Genomic DNA, 19,905 nt, shown 5'->3' with positions numbered 1-19,905 from the left:
GCCCAGGCACCAGGAAATGCAGTGGGGTTGAATGTGTGTGAGGGTTTAACGTACATGCAGGAACGTTTGGAGAAATGAAAGAAAAGGAAAAGGTTCTCATACTTGGAAAGAAGTGTATGTTCTCTTGCAGTAGTGGGGTCTTGGCTCTTCGAGGTGACACCTAAGATGGCACACGGTCACGTGTTTAAAGGTTGTTACTCCTGTAAGAAAAGCTGAGAGAAATTCCTGAGGGCAGAAATCTGCTCCCACTTCTCTGCCTCCCCTTAGTTCCCAGCACAGTGCTAGCCGCCCCAAACATTTGCTGAACCGGGTCGAGACTCGGGTCTCGCGCCCTGACTGTCCAGCAGAGGCCGCCCTGGGCCGCGACTCCCGGGACACGAGGGCTGGGAGAGGAAAGGCCAGGGGTGGCCTTGTCATCTCCGCGGGACCCGGGTGGGAGGGGTTTGGCGGCAGCAGTCGCGGCGGCGGAGGCGGCCCGGGCGGCTGGGATGGAGCAGAAGCGCGCCGGGCGCCGGAGTACAAGCAGCTGACGGAGCCGCGCGGCGCTCGCCTAGCTTCCCCTACCGCCGCCCGGTCGCCCGGCTCCCACCGCAACCAGCGGACAGAGGAGGAGCTGCCTGCGCTCTGGGCGCTCGGTCAGTCCCGGCAAACTCTCCCGCTGCCCGCGCCGGGTTCGGCACCAAGCACCAGGGTACCATGGTCTACAAGACTCTCTTCGCTCTCTGCATCTTCACGGCAGGTATTTTGGGGCGCCAATCTGGCGGAGGGCTGGCCCGGCGACCAGCGCTGGGGGCGGGGGCTGAACCGGGGAGACCGGGAAATAAGTCGCCGCGCGCTGGGGGCCGGAGTGGTGCGAGCCTCCAGCGTTTCTCAGAGCTGCGTGCGCACTTGGATTTAGAGCGATGTGCGTTTTTGGAGATCCTGGGCCGAGCCGGACCGAGGGGATGACAGGGTTCTTCCGGCCGCAGCCCGCGCCCGCACAAACTACGGGCTTTGTGAAACAGGTGGCTGCACGATGCGTTTGAAACCCGGGTTGGCGACACTGACTGAAACTAGAGGCTTCTCGGGTCTCCGAGCACACCCTGCCAGAGTTGGGCACCAGACCTCTTGACGCGGTTGGACTCAGGGAGGGATAAGAAGGAGAAGCAGGGGGGATCGCATCTGGGAAAGCTTTAAGCCGTGGCCGCGCACCCGGCGGGGCTGGTTTGCGTTGCCCGAGATTTGGTGGTCTCTCATCTCCGGCGACCCTTCCTAGTTACGCGTGGGGGTGATGCGGCCTTAACAGTCTCAGGGCAGCTGCTCCGACCCGGCTCGAGCTCGTGATCACCCCTGGGGATTTGCAATTCTACCCTATGGCCTGGAAACTCCCCCCAAATATGTGCCCTGGCAGAAACTGTTAACTTGGCTAAAACTAGCATCCTCCCCATTCCACCCACTCCCCCTACACACACTCACCCTCCGGACGGCTTCCCCACGCGCGCATCGCTGGCCTCAGGACCACGGATGGTAGCGGCCTCCAAGCAGGGCCTGGGGAGAGAGGAGCCGGAGGACTGAGCTCGGCTTGGTGGGCGTAGAGGAGAGATTCAGAACAGCTCTTTAAGTCTGAGGGTGGGGTATCCAGTTTTTCCAGAAAATGTAGGCAGGCAAGGGACAACTGACTACGGATGAGGCACTGGTGGAAAAAGCAGCCCGAGTGCGGGGACACCGGCGTGTTTAGATAAGAATGTTCCAAAGCCACATACACAAGCCATTTGACTCATGCTTGTAGTCCGTGTGTGTATTTTTTTTCCTCCTGAATTGCTTGGGTTCCTGTAATTGTGGACACAAGTCGTTACAATCCCTTGAAAAGAAGCTAGGGGTTTCCAGGCAGCTCACAACAGATAATGCAGTTTTGAGGAAAAGTTTCCCAACTTGAGGCTAGAGCGGGTCTTTTTCCTCTACTTGCTGAACGCCTGAGAAAGCTCCCTTTTCTTTCTGGTGTCTGCAAGGTTTGGAGGCGCGTCCGCAGAGGGTTCCCGGTCTCCTGCCGCTTTGGTTGCACAGCCTTGGGCCAGGCTGGTAGCGCCTGTATCCCCAAGTGTGACAGCCGACTCCCTAGCCCCGGGATTGCCAAGAGACGTTTACGAAATGACAGGAAAGGTGCCTTTCTTTCTCCTCTCTAGAAATCCTTTCATGAGGCTTGAGGCTCAGAAAACCTTCAGTGAGCCAGTAGAGCCGGTAGGTAGGTTTGTTGGCTAATTTTATTTAGTGGCTTGTCTTTAATTTTTATTTTTTTAACAACTCTGGCAGTTGGCAACGCCGGGATTAACCCTACTAAGGCAGTGTATTGTGGGGTTTTTTCCTCCCTAAGGAGCTCAAGATATATATATATATATTTTTTTTTTAATTTATTATTTTTTTTCTTGGCCAGTTTTAGAGTTTAGCCTCGCTATTGCTGTGGCAAGAACCTTGACCTTGTTCACGGCCCAGACTGAGGAGGCTGGTAGCTGGGGACCCACTGCGCAACCTCACTCATCCCTGCACACGTGTCGAAGCCAGAACAAAGAAGATCACAGCCTCCCAGTTCTGGGGTTCCCCTGACCCCGGAAGACATAGTTATGTTTCTGAGTACATCTCCCTGAGTTGATGAAGCGTCCTTTCCTCTGAGTTTGTGCCTCTGAAGGAATCTCTTCGGGGGTCAGTGTGTTGTTAGAGCTACTTGCAATAAGTTATCAGGAAAATAATATAAAAATAGGCATAAATACCGTACAAGGTTGTTTACATCCCAAAGTAAGGTGTTTTGAGAAACTAAAATATAACTTTTCTAGAAAAAGTTGTAAAGGAGAGAGGGACAAGGGTTCTTGAAATGAAAGTGGCATGCGTGTTTCAGTGGATCATCCTGGGGCTCCCTTGGCAAAGCTCTAGATAGTTTCATCAGGCAGTTGCTTTCCCCCCACCCCATCTTTAGAGAATTCAGGAAATTTTCCATAAAACTCTTGAGGTGATACTTTCTTGAGCCAGGAATGGGGCTTAGCAGGGGACTTTTTTAGCTTAATAAATCTACTCAATACATATACATAGTGTTTTGTCCAGCCTGTATAATGGACACTTGTAAATACCTGTGCATTGTCAACAACACAGCAAAAGTAGATCTCTACACTTATTCACTTGTATTTTAAAAAGAAGGAAGAGAGAAACCGTGGGCTGTCTTCAGTTCTCTCAGAGTTGATTGGGGTAGAAAACTAGCATGGCTGTTTTACAAACCGTTCCCAAACACCTCTAAGGCCAGTACTCTAGGCATACAGGAGTACTGCCTCTAAATTACAAGCCAGAACCTCCAAGGGCAGGCAGCAGAACCAAGAATGGAGGGAGGATGGCAGGCCACAGGAAGCTTCCATCTTCATCCCTCTCCCTCTCCTCTCTAGATTCAGTTCGTTCATTCCCACCACCGTCGTTGCTGCTCTCCAGTGCTCTATGGCTCAATATGTTAAAAAATTCCCTCACTGAGACATCTGAGGTATACTGGAACTTCCCAGAGTCCTTTTCCAAACATTCAAGGAGTTCAAGGGGAAACAAGCATAGGTAAGAGAGGCAAAAATCCCTTGACCCAGTTTTTCCTGCCTTAGGTTCTGCCCTGTCTGCCCCACCCCAGGGAGAGTACTGCAATCTGCTCCATTACCCAAGCTGACTTATTGGCCCCTTGGTGATCAAGACCAGCAGAGCTAGATTCCAGTCTGCCACCCAGCTAGAGAGCCTATTTGTGTCCCAGGCCTGTCAGCTAGCTCTTCTCCAAGTGACTAACATCTCGAACGTCCTTATCCTCAAAGGAAGACCCCACCCTACACATTTATGGCTCTCTTCTCAGTATAGGTCCTGATATATGGCAGGGCTTTATCATAAGCATATTAAAGCCATATCGTAAATCTTATCATAAACATGTTAAAAATAAACCCAAAAATGCACACACATTTATGGGAACGGCAAGGTTGCCTAAGGTTGGTTGGGAGTGGAGGTGAAGGGTGGCTTGCATCCCTTTAGCCTGGTTACCTCCTATTCCCCTGAAGTCTGTGTCACAGAGTGACACCTCCTTCGCTGTGAAACCTACCTGAGAAGGTGGAAGTTCTCCATTATTATGGGATAGATTTACTGAGACAGTGTTGAGCAGTGGTGAAGCACGGCTGCAGGTTCTGCAGCTAGATTGCCTCAGTACAAAGCGAAGTTTTACTACTTACTAATTGTATCATTTAGGGCACGTAATCTAACCTCTCAAGTTTTCTTATCTACAAAAATGGGGAAATAAAACTTCATCAGACTGTTAAAAGTGGTAAATAACTGGATATACCTATAATGCCTGGGACATAGTAAGCGCTCAATAACTGTTAGCAGTTGTTGTTGCTCTTATTCTTATTAATAAAGTTGACTGTGTTTGGCACCAGTTAGGTCATCCTGTCCAAAGTTTACGTGTCTGTGCTTGGACTATGTAAATTGAAGATTTGAACTAATATTCCAGCACAATGCCAGCTGTTCTGGCAAACACTCATGTGCAAATTAAGAAAAGATTCAGCTGAGCCTACTAAATGCCTAATTTGAAAAGGTTAATAATTTGCCGGCTCAAATTTAGCACAACAGTCCAAAAAACGCTCAGTAACAAACAGAAGTCAAGTCTCACGGAAGATGCTATTTCTTCCACAAAGTCTTTTGCAGACTGGTGTGTTTCAAAAGCCCAACTCAGCCAAACCTTAAGGTCAGGTTCCCAGAGCCACAAATTTTGGATAATTCTGATCAAACAACCTAGGAAAAGGCATTTCATGGCGTGTGAATGATCCAGAATGGCTCTCTCCAGAATCCAAAAACATCAATAATGGCCGGATGTCTAATTTAACTTGGTCATTTGGGCCTGGTCTAGTGGTGCTTTCATCGTGCTTGTGCTTTTATAAGAAAAATATTGGCCAAATATTGACGCCGTTGGAGCAGATTTTCTTAAACTACAATTTTTGGGGGGACAGGGGTGGGGCTGGGGGGTACAGCATCCACTGGAAACAACGAAGAGGGACATTTAAACAATATTTTCAAAGTGTATTGACTGTTTTAACACCCAATGAAAGGAATCCTGCTCTAACATGCACGATGGTTTTCTCCCTTTTAGAAGTTACTGAAATTGGATACGTTAGTTTAGGAATCAAATAGAGTCATCCCTAAGTATCCAGAACCTGGCCCCCATACCAAAATCCTCAGATGCTCAAGGTTCTTATATAAAATGGTGTAGTATTTGCATATAACCTACGCACATCCTCCTGTATACTCTAAATCATCTCTAGGTTGCTTGTAATACCTAACGCAATGTAAATGCCGTGTAAATAGTTACCAGCATGCAACAAGTTCAAGTTTTGCTTTTTGGATTCAGGAATTTTTTTTCCCAGTAGTTTTGGCCCAAGGTTGATGCAGATCCCACAGATACAGAGAGATGGCTGTCTTTGCTTTGCTAGCAAGGTATTGAATAAAACAGTTGCCTAGGAAAAATTAATGTTTCATTTAGAAGACAGCAGTGGTTATGAAAAGAGGTAGGCAAATAGTGGGTACCTGCCTTATGCAACGATTGCTTTTTAGTTGGAAGTGCAGGGCTAATAGGTTATCATCCAGTTAATGTGCAAGTAGGGTTACTATAAACTAAGACCGATTTGTGTATGTAGTTCATGGCATGACATTTCGTAGTCACAGCTTACATTATTTAAAGGACGGGGATTGATGTAACATCAGATTTTCTGAGGTGTGGATCTTGAAATGGTCTTCATGATCCTTTAATGCAGCATAGCCCATTTCTTTTACCTGTTTTAATATCGTTTATAAACCTTGAGACTTCTGCCATTTTATACGTAATCGAAATCATTTACAACAAAATAGGTGATTATATAATTGTTGTCATCTGTGCTTTTCATTGGTGCAAGGTGGCATAATGTCAATTGAAAATAAGCTGTTTTAATTTTCCTTTGGCTAGTGTTGCCAGATTTAGCAATTAAAAATATAGGTTGCCCAGTCCAATTTGAATTTCAAATAAATAGTGAATTCTAAGTCTATCCCACATAGTACTTGGGACACACTTAAGCTAAATAACTCTTCGTTGTTTATCTTGAATTCAAATGTAACTGATCATCCTGTATTCTAGCAACTCTACCTTTGGCCTTCCATGTGTGGTTCATCAGTGCAATGGCTTTGACATAGGATTGGCTTTATTTTGAACCCTGCCCCACCCGGCTTTAGCCATCCCACTCCATTTCATTCATTCATTACAATCTGTTCATGGGAAGACGACTCGGAGATTTCAAAGCAGCTCTGTCTCTCTGAGAGCAACTTACAACGTTAGGATTCAGAGGCAGCTCTCCAATGGAACTTTTTGAATCGGATTGCATATCCATTTACTGTGCACTGTTGTGATTTTCTGAACAATCGGTGGGATTTCTGTAGCCTCCCTGAGGCTACATTACTTTACCCTTTTGTGACCTTTTCTTAAAAAAAAACAACAAACAGTATACTATTTGAAATGGTAACAGTGTTCTTGCATAGGAGCTGGAGCTAAGAGCCTTCCAGAATCCAGCAGGCAGTTGATTAAAAAAGAAAGTTAATAGAACAGCTTTGGATTTCAATGCTGTCTTCTGTGCCAGCATCTTAACACATCTCACAATTATTATATAAGGTTTGCATAATTCCTGCAGGATAGGTCTATAGGTATCACTTGGAATCTGTGGCTATATGGGGCCTGAAGCAGCATATTAGACAGAATTTCAAGGCAGATTGGGGGAAAAAAAGTCCTTCCAGCAATTAGACTGTGGTGGAAATTTGTGCCTTTATACTTAAGGCCAAATCTGCGACTAGGTAATTTGTTAAGTGGAAAAAAAATTGTGGAAAGTTACCAGGTGTGATATTTAGAAAACATGTCTATTCAATACAAAATAAGATGCATGATAGAATACGGCTTTGATGATAATATCTTCCAGTTACAGTCCAAATTCTGACACCTGATTTTCTTTTCCATGAAGGAGGAAATAAGGGCACAGAAACTTTAGGGCAGGTGTTGCACATGAGAAGAATTGGAGGAGGGAAGGTATAATTCATTTTTCATTTTTTTGGCCATGGTTGTAAACTTAAAGCTATCATTCAAGCTTCTCACTGGATAGAACATATTATATTTCCCTGTATGGGGTTATTAAAATATATGTTACCTTTAAAATTATGATATTCTTGCCAGCTTGTGTAGTCCAGAAGCATAACCTCATTCCTGAGAGAGTTTTTTCACCCACTGTTTTATCCACGATGGGTTGTTACTGGGGTTGTCTGCCCCTTATAAAATCTTTTCATTTTCCATTGGAAAAGCTTTTGTGATCCACAGGTAGACGACAGGCAGCTACCATTATACTGGCGTTGAACAGTTATTTCATTGTTAAACCCTCCACACTATATGATTCTTGCTTTGTACTGTAATTTAGATTCTTTAGGAAGAGCAGTAATAATTATTGTAAAGATAAAAGGATGCCCTCTTTATTCACCATGCAAAAGCTATATGTGTTTAGGGAAATGTTTAAGACTCTGGTCGTTCTATTGAGCTAAGGTAATGTGTCACATTAGGAGAGGACTCAGTACATCTCAGAATTACATGAGGGAGTCTCAAAGCCCATTTGTCCATGAGAGGGTCCTAGAGAAATCTGGTGGACTTGAACCACCGCTTTGTTGGTTTGGGAAAAGAGGCAAGTTATTGGTGGATCGCACACTCGGCTGGTCATGGAAATTCTCGCTGTTGATGGGTCAACTGCGTGGGAGGTAACATCAAGCTGAATACGGCCGTCACCCAACCAAAGGGAACTCGGCATGTTTGGTCTTAAAAATTACAATGTTGTCAGAGATGGCATTCCAGAGGAGAGAGCCGTGGAATTGTCCTTTTTGAAGAACTGTTCAGACAGGTCTGAGCATGAGAAAGAATTATCAGTTTTTGAGGATAAATGATCATTCATCGTTTACCTTCTAGGAAATGTAGGAGGGGAAGGAAGTGTGATATCACATTCCATGTGGAAACTGGATAAGAAATGGACAGAGGGCAGGGGCCATGGCTGTTTCAGAATTTCTGCATAGGATACGTGGAAGAGGCTGGGAGTGGTCTGTTGCATGAGATGGAGAGAACGTCAGGTGGCTGAACGAGGGGGAAGTGATTGTTGAAATTACTGTGGGCTACTAATGACCAAACCACCTCCTTGATGCTGCTACTGGGAATGGAAAATTCATCAAGTTTCATTTTTAGGTGAAGGAGATAAGAGATTCCTTCTCAAATGTATATGCACATCCATCCTCTTTTAGTACACCTTTCTAGTTTTGTGAAAGGTTGCAAATTGAGCCTTTCAGAGGAAACGGATGTGACAGCCCTTAATGGCAGGTAATTCAGGTACCCTCAGCATTGTGAAAGGGGCAGAAGAATAAGAAAATGCCCAGAAATGTCAAGAGGAATTCAGCTGCGTGGTTTGGTTGCATGAAGGAGGGCTGAGTGACCTGGGGTTGCCCGCTTCCGGGCTGGCCTCCTAGACTGCTCTTCACGAAGAGTCCTGTTTTGAGCAGATTCCCCATTCAATGCTTATTTGGAGAGAAACACAACCCTGGTATTTACCCGATGAGGATGGGATTTGTGTTACTTTCTCTGAGAGGCTACATGGTATGGTGGAAGAGGCTTTGGAGGAAGACAGGCTGGTGTGATGCCAACTCTGGGGTCTCGGTCTCCTCCTTGTAGAGTTATGATAATACACATCAAGTGCCATGTGAGTAAACATTCAACAAAAGTTTATTAAACAATGCATAGAAGATTTTATTTTACTTCATTGGCACATCCGCCTCACACTCCTAGAATATAAGATGCATGAGAATTTTAGCTGTTCTGTCCAGGCTGTGTCCCCAGCATGGAGAACAGAGCAAGACATGTAATGAGTGCCTAGCAAATATGTGTTATATTAATTTTTTAATATATTTATTTATTTACTTACTTATTTGGTTGTGTCGGGTCTTAGTTGCGGCCTGTGGGATCTTCATTGTGGCATGTGGGATCTTAGTTCCCCAGCCAGGGATCAAACCCGTGTCCCCTTCATTGGAAGGCAGATTCTTAACCACTGGACCACCAGGGAAGTCCCTGTTAAATTAATTTTTAATAGAGAATCTTCATGTGTTGTCTAAGGCTCTGGAGATACAGCAATGAACAAAATAGAAGTCTGCCCTCAGGGAACTTATGTTCTTTGAGGGCGATTGACTTGGTCAGAAGAAAATCAGTAGCTGACCATCTCATCTCACAGTCATCTTAAACGCAACACGTCCAAATATGAACTCTTGGACTTTTCTCCCAGAATAGTCCCCAGCAGAAGCCTTCCCCATCCCAATTAATGGCAACTCCAACTTTCCAGTTGCTTAGGCTGAAAATCGTGAGTCATGTTTGAGTCTCTTTTTCTCTCAACACCCCTCATCCAATGCTTCAAGAAAATCTGTTCGCCCTGCCTTTAAAATACATAAAGTCAGACACTTTCTGCCACCTCCATTGCTGTCTGTGGTGTGAGCCCCACTCCTCTTTCTCCCAGAATCCTGCAGGGGCCTCCTCTCCGGCTTCTCAGCTTTTACCCTTTTCCTCCTAAGGTCTAGTCTCTACGGAGCAGCTGTCGATCCAGTGGAAATGTATCAGATGACGACATTGCTCTGTTCACAGCTCTGCAGTGGCTTTCTGTTGTGCTCAGAGTGAAATCTCAGCCCAAGTCTTTAAAGCAGCCATCCAGACCCACTTGAGCTGCTCCCCCTTCATCTTGGACCAGGGCTTCTACCTCTCCTCTGCTCCCCTGGCACCAGCCACACTGGTTTCCTTATTGCACGCCATGGCTGGTTCCTCTCTCTGGAACATATTTTCTCTAAATATACATGTGGTTAATTCCGTCACCTTCCTAAAACCTTTACTCAGATGTCACCTTCTCAGTGAGACTTACCTTACCAACATTTTTATTTATTTTTTTGTCAGTTACTCTTTTATTTCCCCCACCCCTTGAAATTGTCAAGCATACTTTGAGGAGGTGTTTGATTACTGACTTCAGGCTCTTTGGCTGTAGCCTCCAGTCTGCCCTTCCCCTTCTGGTCTCTTTCTTTCCTGGCCGCTCTATGATTATTTCTGCATCATTAGATTTCCTTTCCTGTGTTCCCAAAGGATGAACATATTTACAGTCAGTCCTGGAAACCTGATCTTTATCCTGAATTTCTGCTCAAAATCCACCAGAGAGATTAATCGTGCGGACAATCTTACTTTATTAAGAAAATGTGTAATACATACTAAAAATAGCAAGCCTTGCTTTGGTCAGTTTCATCAATGCTTCTTAATCTGGACCTCATAGAACATGCACTTTTTTGCTCTTTGATTTCTTTTATTCTCCTTGACCAGCATTTTTAAATTTGCAGTCTGTTCTGCCTGCCGACACCGTATTCCCATTGCCCCTCATCTGCCTCTTGCCTCTACTTTTTCCTTTAATGTCTCTCTTCCTTTATCCCTAGTCCCCCACCCCATCCTGGGATTTTTGTGTCTCTTGTTTGCTGTGGTATCCCCAGTGCTGTGTGGCACTAAGGGGGGTACTCAAAATATTTGTTGAACTGAAGGATTAAAATATATTTTTGAGGGCTGGCACAATGAAGACTTAATTTAAATTTCACCTTAGATCCCCCCAAAAGGAGACATTGGCAGACTTGCTTACTATCAAGTGCTTGTTGTCTAGTGTTTCCAAATAGCTGTTTTTTCAAAAAGAGTCAGGCTTTTCGTTTTCATTGAGGGTTACAAAAGCTAAACTTGAAAATCAGCTTTTTTAAAGCTATGCACATATAAAACACTTCTTTTACAAATGTAAGCCTTTTATTTTTTACCATGGCTATCACTTGAAAATAGCTGAAACTTCTTATACTCTCTGGCCAATTAAGAAAATGTCACCTTTGAGCTCAGCTAGAGAAGATAAAGGTACTTCTACTATTTGAACATTTTTGAGAATTTTCTGAAGAGCTAAAAAGAGCCTGGTGATGAAAGTGATTTAAGTCAAAGGGAGGCATGACTGCCAATGTCCCAGTAACGTCTGAGGATGTTAAGTCAATTCAAATGCTGAGTATTGAGGGTGTAAGTTAGTCACAAATAAGCTGAAGGACAGAATAGGAGATTTCCTGGCCTTACAGACTCTTTCTGTCTTCATTGGTGATCCTGAAATATGAATTGTGTTTTAGTCCAGGCGATAGATAGAAGTGATGAGAAGTCCTGACTAAAATCAGACCTGTATCCTGTATGCACTTGTTCTCCACCCTGCAGGGCTGACACCCCTTGGCGTGGCTGGTGTTAAAGTCACCCAGGCTGGCATATCCCCCAGCTTCATCACCCAACAAAGACTCATGTTACTTTCTGCCTTAAATAAAAACATCTACTCATTTAGCAGCTGCCAAAAAGAACATGATCTTGAAAAAGAACAACATGCCGGTCTTGAAGCCTAAGGGATAATAGTAAAATTTAAGATGATACCAACTTGAAGAGCAACCTATAAACCAACCAAAGAAGGGAAAAGATGATTCTTTATATGAAAAACATGCTCCTTGCTTGTTCAGTGAGGTCACTTGTCCATTCTTGAGGTGGGAAGACGCTCCATCATCTTGAAGAGCAGGATGGACCGTGAACAGAGGAGGGGCACGGATGCGAGGCCGACCCTTGTGCGGCAGGACCGACCGGAAACTGTGTCTGGGGTCGTGAGTGCCACTGGAAGGAAAAGGAACAGACATTGACAAGAGGAGGCTTTTGACACCCAAAGTCTCAAAGCCAAGTGTGGCTGCTGAAAGAGCAAAAATTACTGCATCACCGAGGATGGGGTTTCAGTTTGGAGAGTTATCAGGCAGAGGGGAGATGGGGGTTTTGACATTCAGAAATTTACAGCCAAGTCTTTGTTTAAAAAAAGTTGAATGTCCTTAAGTGACAGTTGTCTCTCATTTTATAACAGTTTTTCAAAGTTGCACTCAAGCACTGATTTGTTTTTCTTTTTTTATTATGGAAACTGTAAAATACACAGAAATTGACAAGAATTTGTCAGACCCAATTAAGTCTTATTTGTTTGTCTTGGTTAAGAACTTTTTTTTAAATAAGTTATCCATGTTATACATATTAGTGTATATATGTCAATCCCAAAAGAACTTTTAAAAAATATTAATAAATTGGGAGCAATGTAAATATGTAATTATAAAGTACTAGTCAGATCATAGTGAACAGTTCCATGTTTATTCAACTGGGCAATATTCAGCAATTGCTTAAAAGAATGAGGTGGCTCATTTACGTACTGACAGGTAGAAATGGTGACAATATATTGAACTACTATATTGCAACTTTATATTTCACAACATATCAAAAGAGCAAGCGAAGGAATAAAATGCACCTCATGATAAAATAGTTAAAACGTCATGTGTGTGCCTATGGAGAAAAGAGTTTAGAAGTTTACACTGGTTATTTCCGTCAAATGAGTTTTGGGTCAGTCTCACGTTTTATGCTCATTTGTTTGGCCTGAAGTTTATTTTAATGTTTGTATTGCCTTCACAATTTAAAAAGTAACGTTGTAATCAGTATTTTAATCCCTCTTTATCAACAGTCAATGTGGCTCTAGTAACTGCTAGATGGCTACTACTGTCCTCAAAATCTTGATTCAAAAATCCTTCCGGGCTTCCCCGGTGGCACGGTGGTTGAGAGTCCGCCTGCCGATGCAGGGGACACAGGTTTGTGCCCCGGTCCGGGAGGATCCCACGTGCCGCGGAGCGACTGGGCTCGTGAGCCATGGCCGCTGAGCCTGCGCGTCCGGAGCCTGTGCTCCGCAACGGGAGAGGCCACAACAGTGAGAGGCCCGCGTACCGCAAAAAAAAAAAAAAAACCTTCCAACAGAGTCCTCAAAAATAAGATCTTAGAAAAACAAATAACTTCAGAAAGGTTTACAGGATATCACTGACTTAATGGGCAAGGAAGGTTCTGGGAAGGGATTGACAAAGTAATATTATATTTTCTAAAGCCAGAGTGCTGCATAAATCATTGATCAGGACAGCCATCTTGGAAAGTCTTTTAAGAGGCTCTGAGCTAACTGATCAGTGTTTAAGGTACTTTGTTCGTTTTTAATATCTTCAGTGTTGGCCTCTTATGGAAGCAATTTTAAATTAAAACATCACTCTAAGATTTTCTAAAATGAAATTTGTCAACTTTGATGTCAAATAAGAAACACAGCCCTCAGAAGAATATACGATATATTTCCCTTTTGGCAACATTTAAATCTGTTATATCATCTTTTCAATAAAATAATCAATACAATGTGGTTTAGGAAAATGCTGGGAGATCCATTATTAATACTCCATGGCGTTATCAGAGAAGAACACTAGGGAGAGGGGGCTGGAGCAGACAGGGCTGGAAGAGGCTTTGGTGTGATCTGGGCCAACCCCTTCATTTTGTAGAAAAATCTAGGCCTGTTGGGAAGAGGGGAAATTCACATGTTTAATTTTTAGCTGTCGTAGTTATCACCCTTGATACTATGTTCATTTCATCTGCAGCTTCATCTAATCCTCCCAACCACCCCAAGAGATAGGCAGTCTATTCCCATTTTGTAGTTCAGGTTTTTAAGTCTCAGAAGTTGAGTAATGAGATGCAGATCTCACAGTCGGTGAGTGACAGAGCTAGGCTTTGAACCCAGGTCTGCTATCTTTTGCCTTGAACTGCCAAGTCAGTTGATAAATCCTCTTGTGTAAATTTAGTCTCTAGAATCTCTCCCAACTCTGATCCTCTTCGCCATCCCCACAGCTACAGCCTTGGTTGAGAACCTTATCATCTCATCCTGGACTGTTACAGTAACTCCAAATGGTCACTTGTCACGCTTCCTCTTCTCACAGTCTGTGAGGACTCATTCAAGCCAGGCCAAATTGCTTGCTTCCCTCCAAAGAAGGAGAAGCAGACTCGGATCTGCCTAAGAGTCATTCAGGTTGCTAAATTTTATTTCCAGTACAAGGAATGAAAGCTCCAGGAGAAATGGCTAACTCCAGGTCGGGGTTAGGAAATGTATAAGATGAGCCTGGAGGATCTTGTTATACCAGACAGCAGGGATGTTATCAAAGACTACGAGGGCTTCCCTGGTGGCTCAGTGGTTGAGAGTCCGCCTGCCGATGCAGGGGACACGGGTTCGTGCCCCGGTCCGGGAAGATCCCACATGACACGGAGCGGCTGCACCCGTGAGCCATGGCCGCTGATCCTGCGCGTCCGGAGCCTGTGCTCCGCGATGCAAGAGGCCACAGCAGTGAGAGGCCCGCGTACCGCTAAAAAAAAAAAAAAAAATACTACGAGCCTCCTGTCAAAAGGACTCAGAACCACTTACTGAGGCTCCCACTGGCCAAAGATAGAACAGTTGGAACATCCATAACGATAATTTCAAAGGACTGAATCACATTGTTTGAGCTCATGAGTTCATAATGGTACCAAAAACAAATCAATTATTACACGAAACTTCACTGATCTCCATTAGAGGATGCTAATTAACCAACACATTATTTTGAAAAATAATAGATAAAAGAGTTGTTTCAATTGATTGATTGATCTTATGCATTTATTTTATGAGGTGTACACTGGGTGACCAAATATTAGATGATGGGATAACTGACTGTCTCCATACACGTATTCCAGCTAACGAAGACGGCATAGTGAAAATAGAAGATCACCACGTTGCCATGCGCTGGCGCGTAGATGAGCGTGGAGCCTGAGGGAGTGGCCTAGAGGACAGAAACCTTGAGATAGTGGAAAGTGGCCTGGAAGCTGGGACATCACCTGGATGAGGAGTTGCACAGTGCGAGGCATGGTGAATGCACTGAACACCGAAAGGCTCCAGGGGTAGCACAGAAAGGAGAGGAGATCCAGTTAGCCTGCTTCACGCCATCACACATCAGCACGGGAAATCTGGAAAGGAATGAGAGTCAACTTCCAGACAAGCTTGCTACCTTTGGGGGACCACCCTTACCTGCACGTCTTTATGAAATAAAATTCCACTCTGGCTAAGTGAATCCAGTGAAGATTGTCTTTAGAGGATTCACAGGTAGAGGAATGTAAGAGGTAGTGTACCTTCCTGGATAGAAAGGGAAACCTTCTCCTGGCTTCTCAGTTACCCAGCAGAGGTTGCCGGTTAGAAAGTGTCTGTCCCCAAACATTACTCGCCCCAGTTTGCTGCGAACTCCTTGCTTCCTTGAACTATGCCAACCTTCCAAGCTTGGGACAAATATAGAATAGCTATTATTGTCCTAGGGTTGCCATAACAAATTACCACAAACTGGGATGGCTTAAAACAACAGAAATTGATTCTCTCACTGTTTTGGAAACTAGAAGTTAAAAATCGAGGTTTCAGCAGGACCACGCTCCCTTCAAAGCCTCAAGGGGAGGATCCTTCTTTGCTTCTACCAGTTTCTGGTAGCCCCGGGTGTTCATTGGCTTGTGTTTTTATTTACTTGTTTACTTATCTGTTTATTTATTGCTCTTGATGGTAGAAGTTTGGTTGAGACTGTTTAAATCAGGTATTTCTCAACCAGAGTGTTCTGGGCATTTGGAGGGGATATAACACGTGGATAGCATCCCTTGGCCCTTGAATGCTAAATCACAGTAGTACCTTACAGGAATTGTGACAAGCAAAATAAGAGAAAAATAGAGAAAAAAAAAAAAAGAAGGTAAGAAAGGAAAGAGGGAGGAAATGCCTTCACACATTTCTAAACTTATCAGGCTCACTGAAAACCAAAGGTCTACATTAATGAGATTTTTAATGGCCCTTCTTAGAGACCCACACAGAATGGGTTGTCCTAAGCAATAGCAGTTCTCCTACTCAGAACGTACTCAGCCAGTCTGCCAACTGTGAGAGGCCTCTAGAGGCTTCAGGAACATTCTGATTTGGACATGTGGACTATTTGGAAGGTACTGTGTCACTTTTTCTCTGCCATGCTTAATACTATATTGTGTGCAACCTTGGGGATGAAGTAGGCTCAGGATGCAGTACAGAAAGAGCAAAAGTGCCAGGAGATCAAAATAGTTTCTGCCCTTCGGCAGTGGAGCTCATTGCTTATAGATACCATACCTTTCCCCTCTGTGCAGAGACGGCATGATCCACTCCCTAAAGAGTCTCTTTTCCTCACTTCTGAGTAATGTATTATTGGATGTGGGACACAAGAGGTCACAGGAATCTTTCGTGGAAAAATGTAGAAATTGTGACATTGTAGAACAGTGGATTTCAGTCTGCCAACATGAAAAGTGTGTGGCGGTGTGTGTTTATTTGTGGGTAGGATGTGTGTTTCCCTCCTTTCTTACCTGCTTCCTTCCTTACTAAAATATTTAGAAGAATTTTAAAAGGAGGAGACCAAGTAGCGTAGAAAGAATGTCTTTTTCAGGGAAAATTGATATTCAGTGGATTCATGCTTTTTCTGTAATATGTAAAATTCAACACTTCCTCCCCATAAAATAGCAGGTTATCCTACAACACGGAACAGCCATAATCATGTGCATCCATGTCTTCTGATTCGTAACTAGGATATTAATTAGGAAGAACATGGGCATTTATTTTGTTCTGTAGCTGCCTATTCAATGGGTTTTTGGAATCATAGCTTTCCTTATAAATTAGAGTGAACATCACACTGGCAAGTCTTTCCCTTGGAAAAAATATAATTTCACTTATAGGAGATTTAATTACTTAGATAGTTTTGCTTATATAGGCAAGAGAAATATTCTAAGAAAACTGAGAGGTCTACTGAAGCCTTTATTGACCTGGGTTATTCTTAAAAGAATTAAAAAAAAATTTAAAGCTCTGACACTATAAACACAGCTCCTTGATGAGAGCTGAGTTCATGCTGAGATAAAAAGTTACAAAGCAACAGAACAGCCTCATTATATTTTTAAAATCCCAGGGAGAGCCATTGTTTTGCCAAAGCAATGTGGTAAGACAGCCTGGGACCCAATGTCAGTGCCCAAGAGACTAGGAGTAAAGAGCTTTAGAAGCTTTGAATTTTTTTCTAAAACAATTAAGATTAAAGGAGTTAATCAGGAAATCTGAGGTTATATAATGGTGAGCAGGTCAACCAGCTCATATATCTGGTTTGGGGCACATGCTTGGAATGACCAAACTTTTCCACGGAAGATTGGACTTTAGGATAATTCTTTCAGAATGAAAGAAGTGACAAGAAACATGAAAGTTTGAAAAGTGATCCCCACCGTTACTGACATCTGAGAGCATCCTAGCCTCTCCAGAGACATTTGACTGAGGAAAGCAGATGAGCCAGCTGGGGCTCGAACCCTAAAGGGACCTGACAGGAGGTAGAAGGAAAGTGGGTCACGTCTGGTGAGACAGCTTGTTTCCCTTGACAAGTCACGCTGGCCGATTTGGGGGACACCAATTGTATGGTAGCTGGCCTGGCCACCTTGAAACCTCCTCTCTGAGGGTAGCATGGCTGCTGCTTGGGAATCCATGGCACATGAGGCAGAAACTAGGAGTAGATCTGGAATATACCTTGTGAAGCGCTAAGGCTCAATACCCACAATAAATTCTTCTCAAAATCACTGGGAAGAGATCATTCACTATTTAATCAAGAACTACCCAGGAATACTACTCAGCCATAAAAAAAGAATGAAGTAATGCCATTTGCAGCAACATGGATGCAACTGGAGATTATCATACTAAGTGAAGTAAGTCAGAAGGAGAAAGACAAATACCATGTGATGTCACTTATATGTGGAATCTAAAATATGACACAAGTGCACCTATCTATGAAACAGAAACAGGTTCACGGACATAGAGAACAGACTGGTGGTTGCCAAGGGGAAGGGGATTTGGGGGGGATGGAGTGGGAGGCTGGGGTTAGCAGATGTAAGCCATTATATATGGATGAACAACAAGGTCCTACTGTACAGCTCAGGGAACCTATGTTCAGTATCCTATGATAAACCATAATGGAAAAGAATATATAAAAAAAGAAAATATATATTTAGATGTATAACTGAATCACTTTGCTGTACAGCAGTAATTAACACAACATTGTAAATCAAGTATACTTCAATAAAAAAAAAACAAAAACAAAAACAAGAACTACCCAGGAAAAGCACAAAGCCTTCTGAGATGATGTATGAAGGGACAGGAATTCTAGGGAAAAGACTCAATTTCCCTTTGACTTAGACAGGATTGGCTTTCTAGGAAGGCACATAAAACTTGAATTAGAGAGACGGGTTCATTGGCGTGTGCCAGTTGTACTTTGTCAGGTCTTCACTAGCCAAAGTGACATCATTTGTCTTCCATACAGCTGTGCCAAGCCGTACTGATGAAACTTTACCGCTGGATGTGAAAAGGCACCTATGTTCTTTGCCGAGCACTTACTGCCGGGTGTTTAACAACCCAAATATGACCTTGTTTGACTCAAAATGTCCAACAAAAGAAATGCCGCAGTGTTGCAATTACAATGCGCAATGTGGCGATCGGACCTTGCTGTAAACGCAAGGGTTCTACCTGCCCATTTTCTTTGCCCTTGTGATGCTGTTGGCCTGTCCCGACACTGTGTTCAGAAGACACAGCCAACCCTGCTGTACCTGCAAAAGAGCCATTCCCACTGGTTGTGCTGACAGTGAATAAAAAGTAGGCACCAAATCCCAGTCTGCGATGGGAATGTTGGCCTTCATTACCCAGGCTCCTAAACGTGCAAATTATATTGTTCACGCGTTTTCTTGATTTTATTTTTATAAAAATGCATTTTTCTTAGCATCAGAGTTAAGCAACACTTGATTTTTATTTTTGATGAGGAATCTGGCAGAATATAGGCAGTTAGCCCGGAAGCTGTGTGAATTCAGGAAACCTGAGTGAATTCAGGAAACCTGATTAGCAGTTAGATCCGAATTCATCTAAGAATTTAGATTTAAGCCCTAGTGGATAAAGTATCCTTCTAAAAGCATTAGCAGTTTGGCGTTCAGTGGGACATTGGATTAATTCAGTCTGTGCTTCCTTGCTACACGGCATCATTTCAAGGTATAAATTCAATTTACGGTATGGAAAATGGATAAGATATGCATAAGCTGGTCTTGATTTAACAGGGATGATGAAGTAAATATTCTGGTAAATGAAATAGTCCGAATAACTGAGCTTTCTCTGTACTCTTATGTGGGTTGCTGATTTTTTTAATTGGAAAAATAACAGCATATTTAAAACCATGTCTAACATTTATGGTAAGGTCACTGATAAGTTCCATGCCTCCACTTGTCATCTGTTAAATAAGAGGTTTAAATGAGATGAGCTTTAGCATCTACTCTTTATGATCCAAAACAGATTCTTAACCTGAGACCTTCCAAATTTAGATGATCCATAAATGAGCTCCAGGAAATTCACAGAACATCGTATCCAACATTGCATGAATGAACTTCTGTGCCTTCTTTTTCTTGGGAGACGTTCCATAGATTGTATCCAGTACTTGAACTCTGGCTCTCCAATAAATTTAAGAGCGTCTAATATTCATTCTGTGATTCATTTAACCCTTAAAGGATTTACTCTTTCTTTGACAATTCATAAGGTACCTAGGGGTGGTGTGGTGCTTGAGGGCGCCCTTACACTGCGGTAGTGCTTGCTTATGTTTATTTGGGCTGTGGCTTTCAAAGTACAGATTATTATTACATGCATTCACCTCGCCTTGGGTCACCCACAAAGGTGGAGATTGTCCTTTCAAATTAAGGCTATAGAATTGGGGAGGGGAATAGCAAAGTGGCTCAGAGATGTGTCACTGAGGCAGTCAGTGAGATCCTGGGGAGTCAGCCATGGGTGTTTTGACTTGCTGGACTGGTTTTCTTTCCATTACAGTGTGTTATATAGGATGTCATAAAAGCTGCAT

The 19,905-nt window shown here is 43.4% G+C and overlaps 1 protein-coding gene across 1 annotated transcript in view; it reads left to right on the top strand.

The window, feature by feature from the left end:
* Window positions 1-444: 444 nt before the first annotated feature.
* PARM1 (prostate androgen-regulated mucin-like protein 1) overlaps window positions 445-19,905 on the top strand; it is a 96,397-nt gene continuing 76,936 nt past the window's right edge. The window contains exon 1 of the mRNA XM_029235638.1: window positions 445-739. Coding sequence (XP_029091471.1) covers window positions 697-739 — 43 coding nt within the window. The 5' untranslated portion in view covers window positions 445-696. The remainder of the gene's footprint in view (window positions 740-19,905) is intronic.

This window comes from Monodon monoceros, unplaced genomic scaffold (assembly GCF_005190385.1).
Source record: "Monodon monoceros isolate NGI ecotype Baffin Bay Population unplaced genomic scaffold, NGI_Narwhal_1 Super_Scaffold_20, whole genome shotgun sequence".
NCBI classification, from domain to species: Eukaryota; Metazoa; Chordata; class Mammalia; order Artiodactyla; family Monodontidae; genus Monodon; species Monodon monoceros.
The sequence above is the reverse complement of the archived record's forward strand: the minus strand, read 5'-3'. Positions and strand labels throughout refer to the sequence as shown.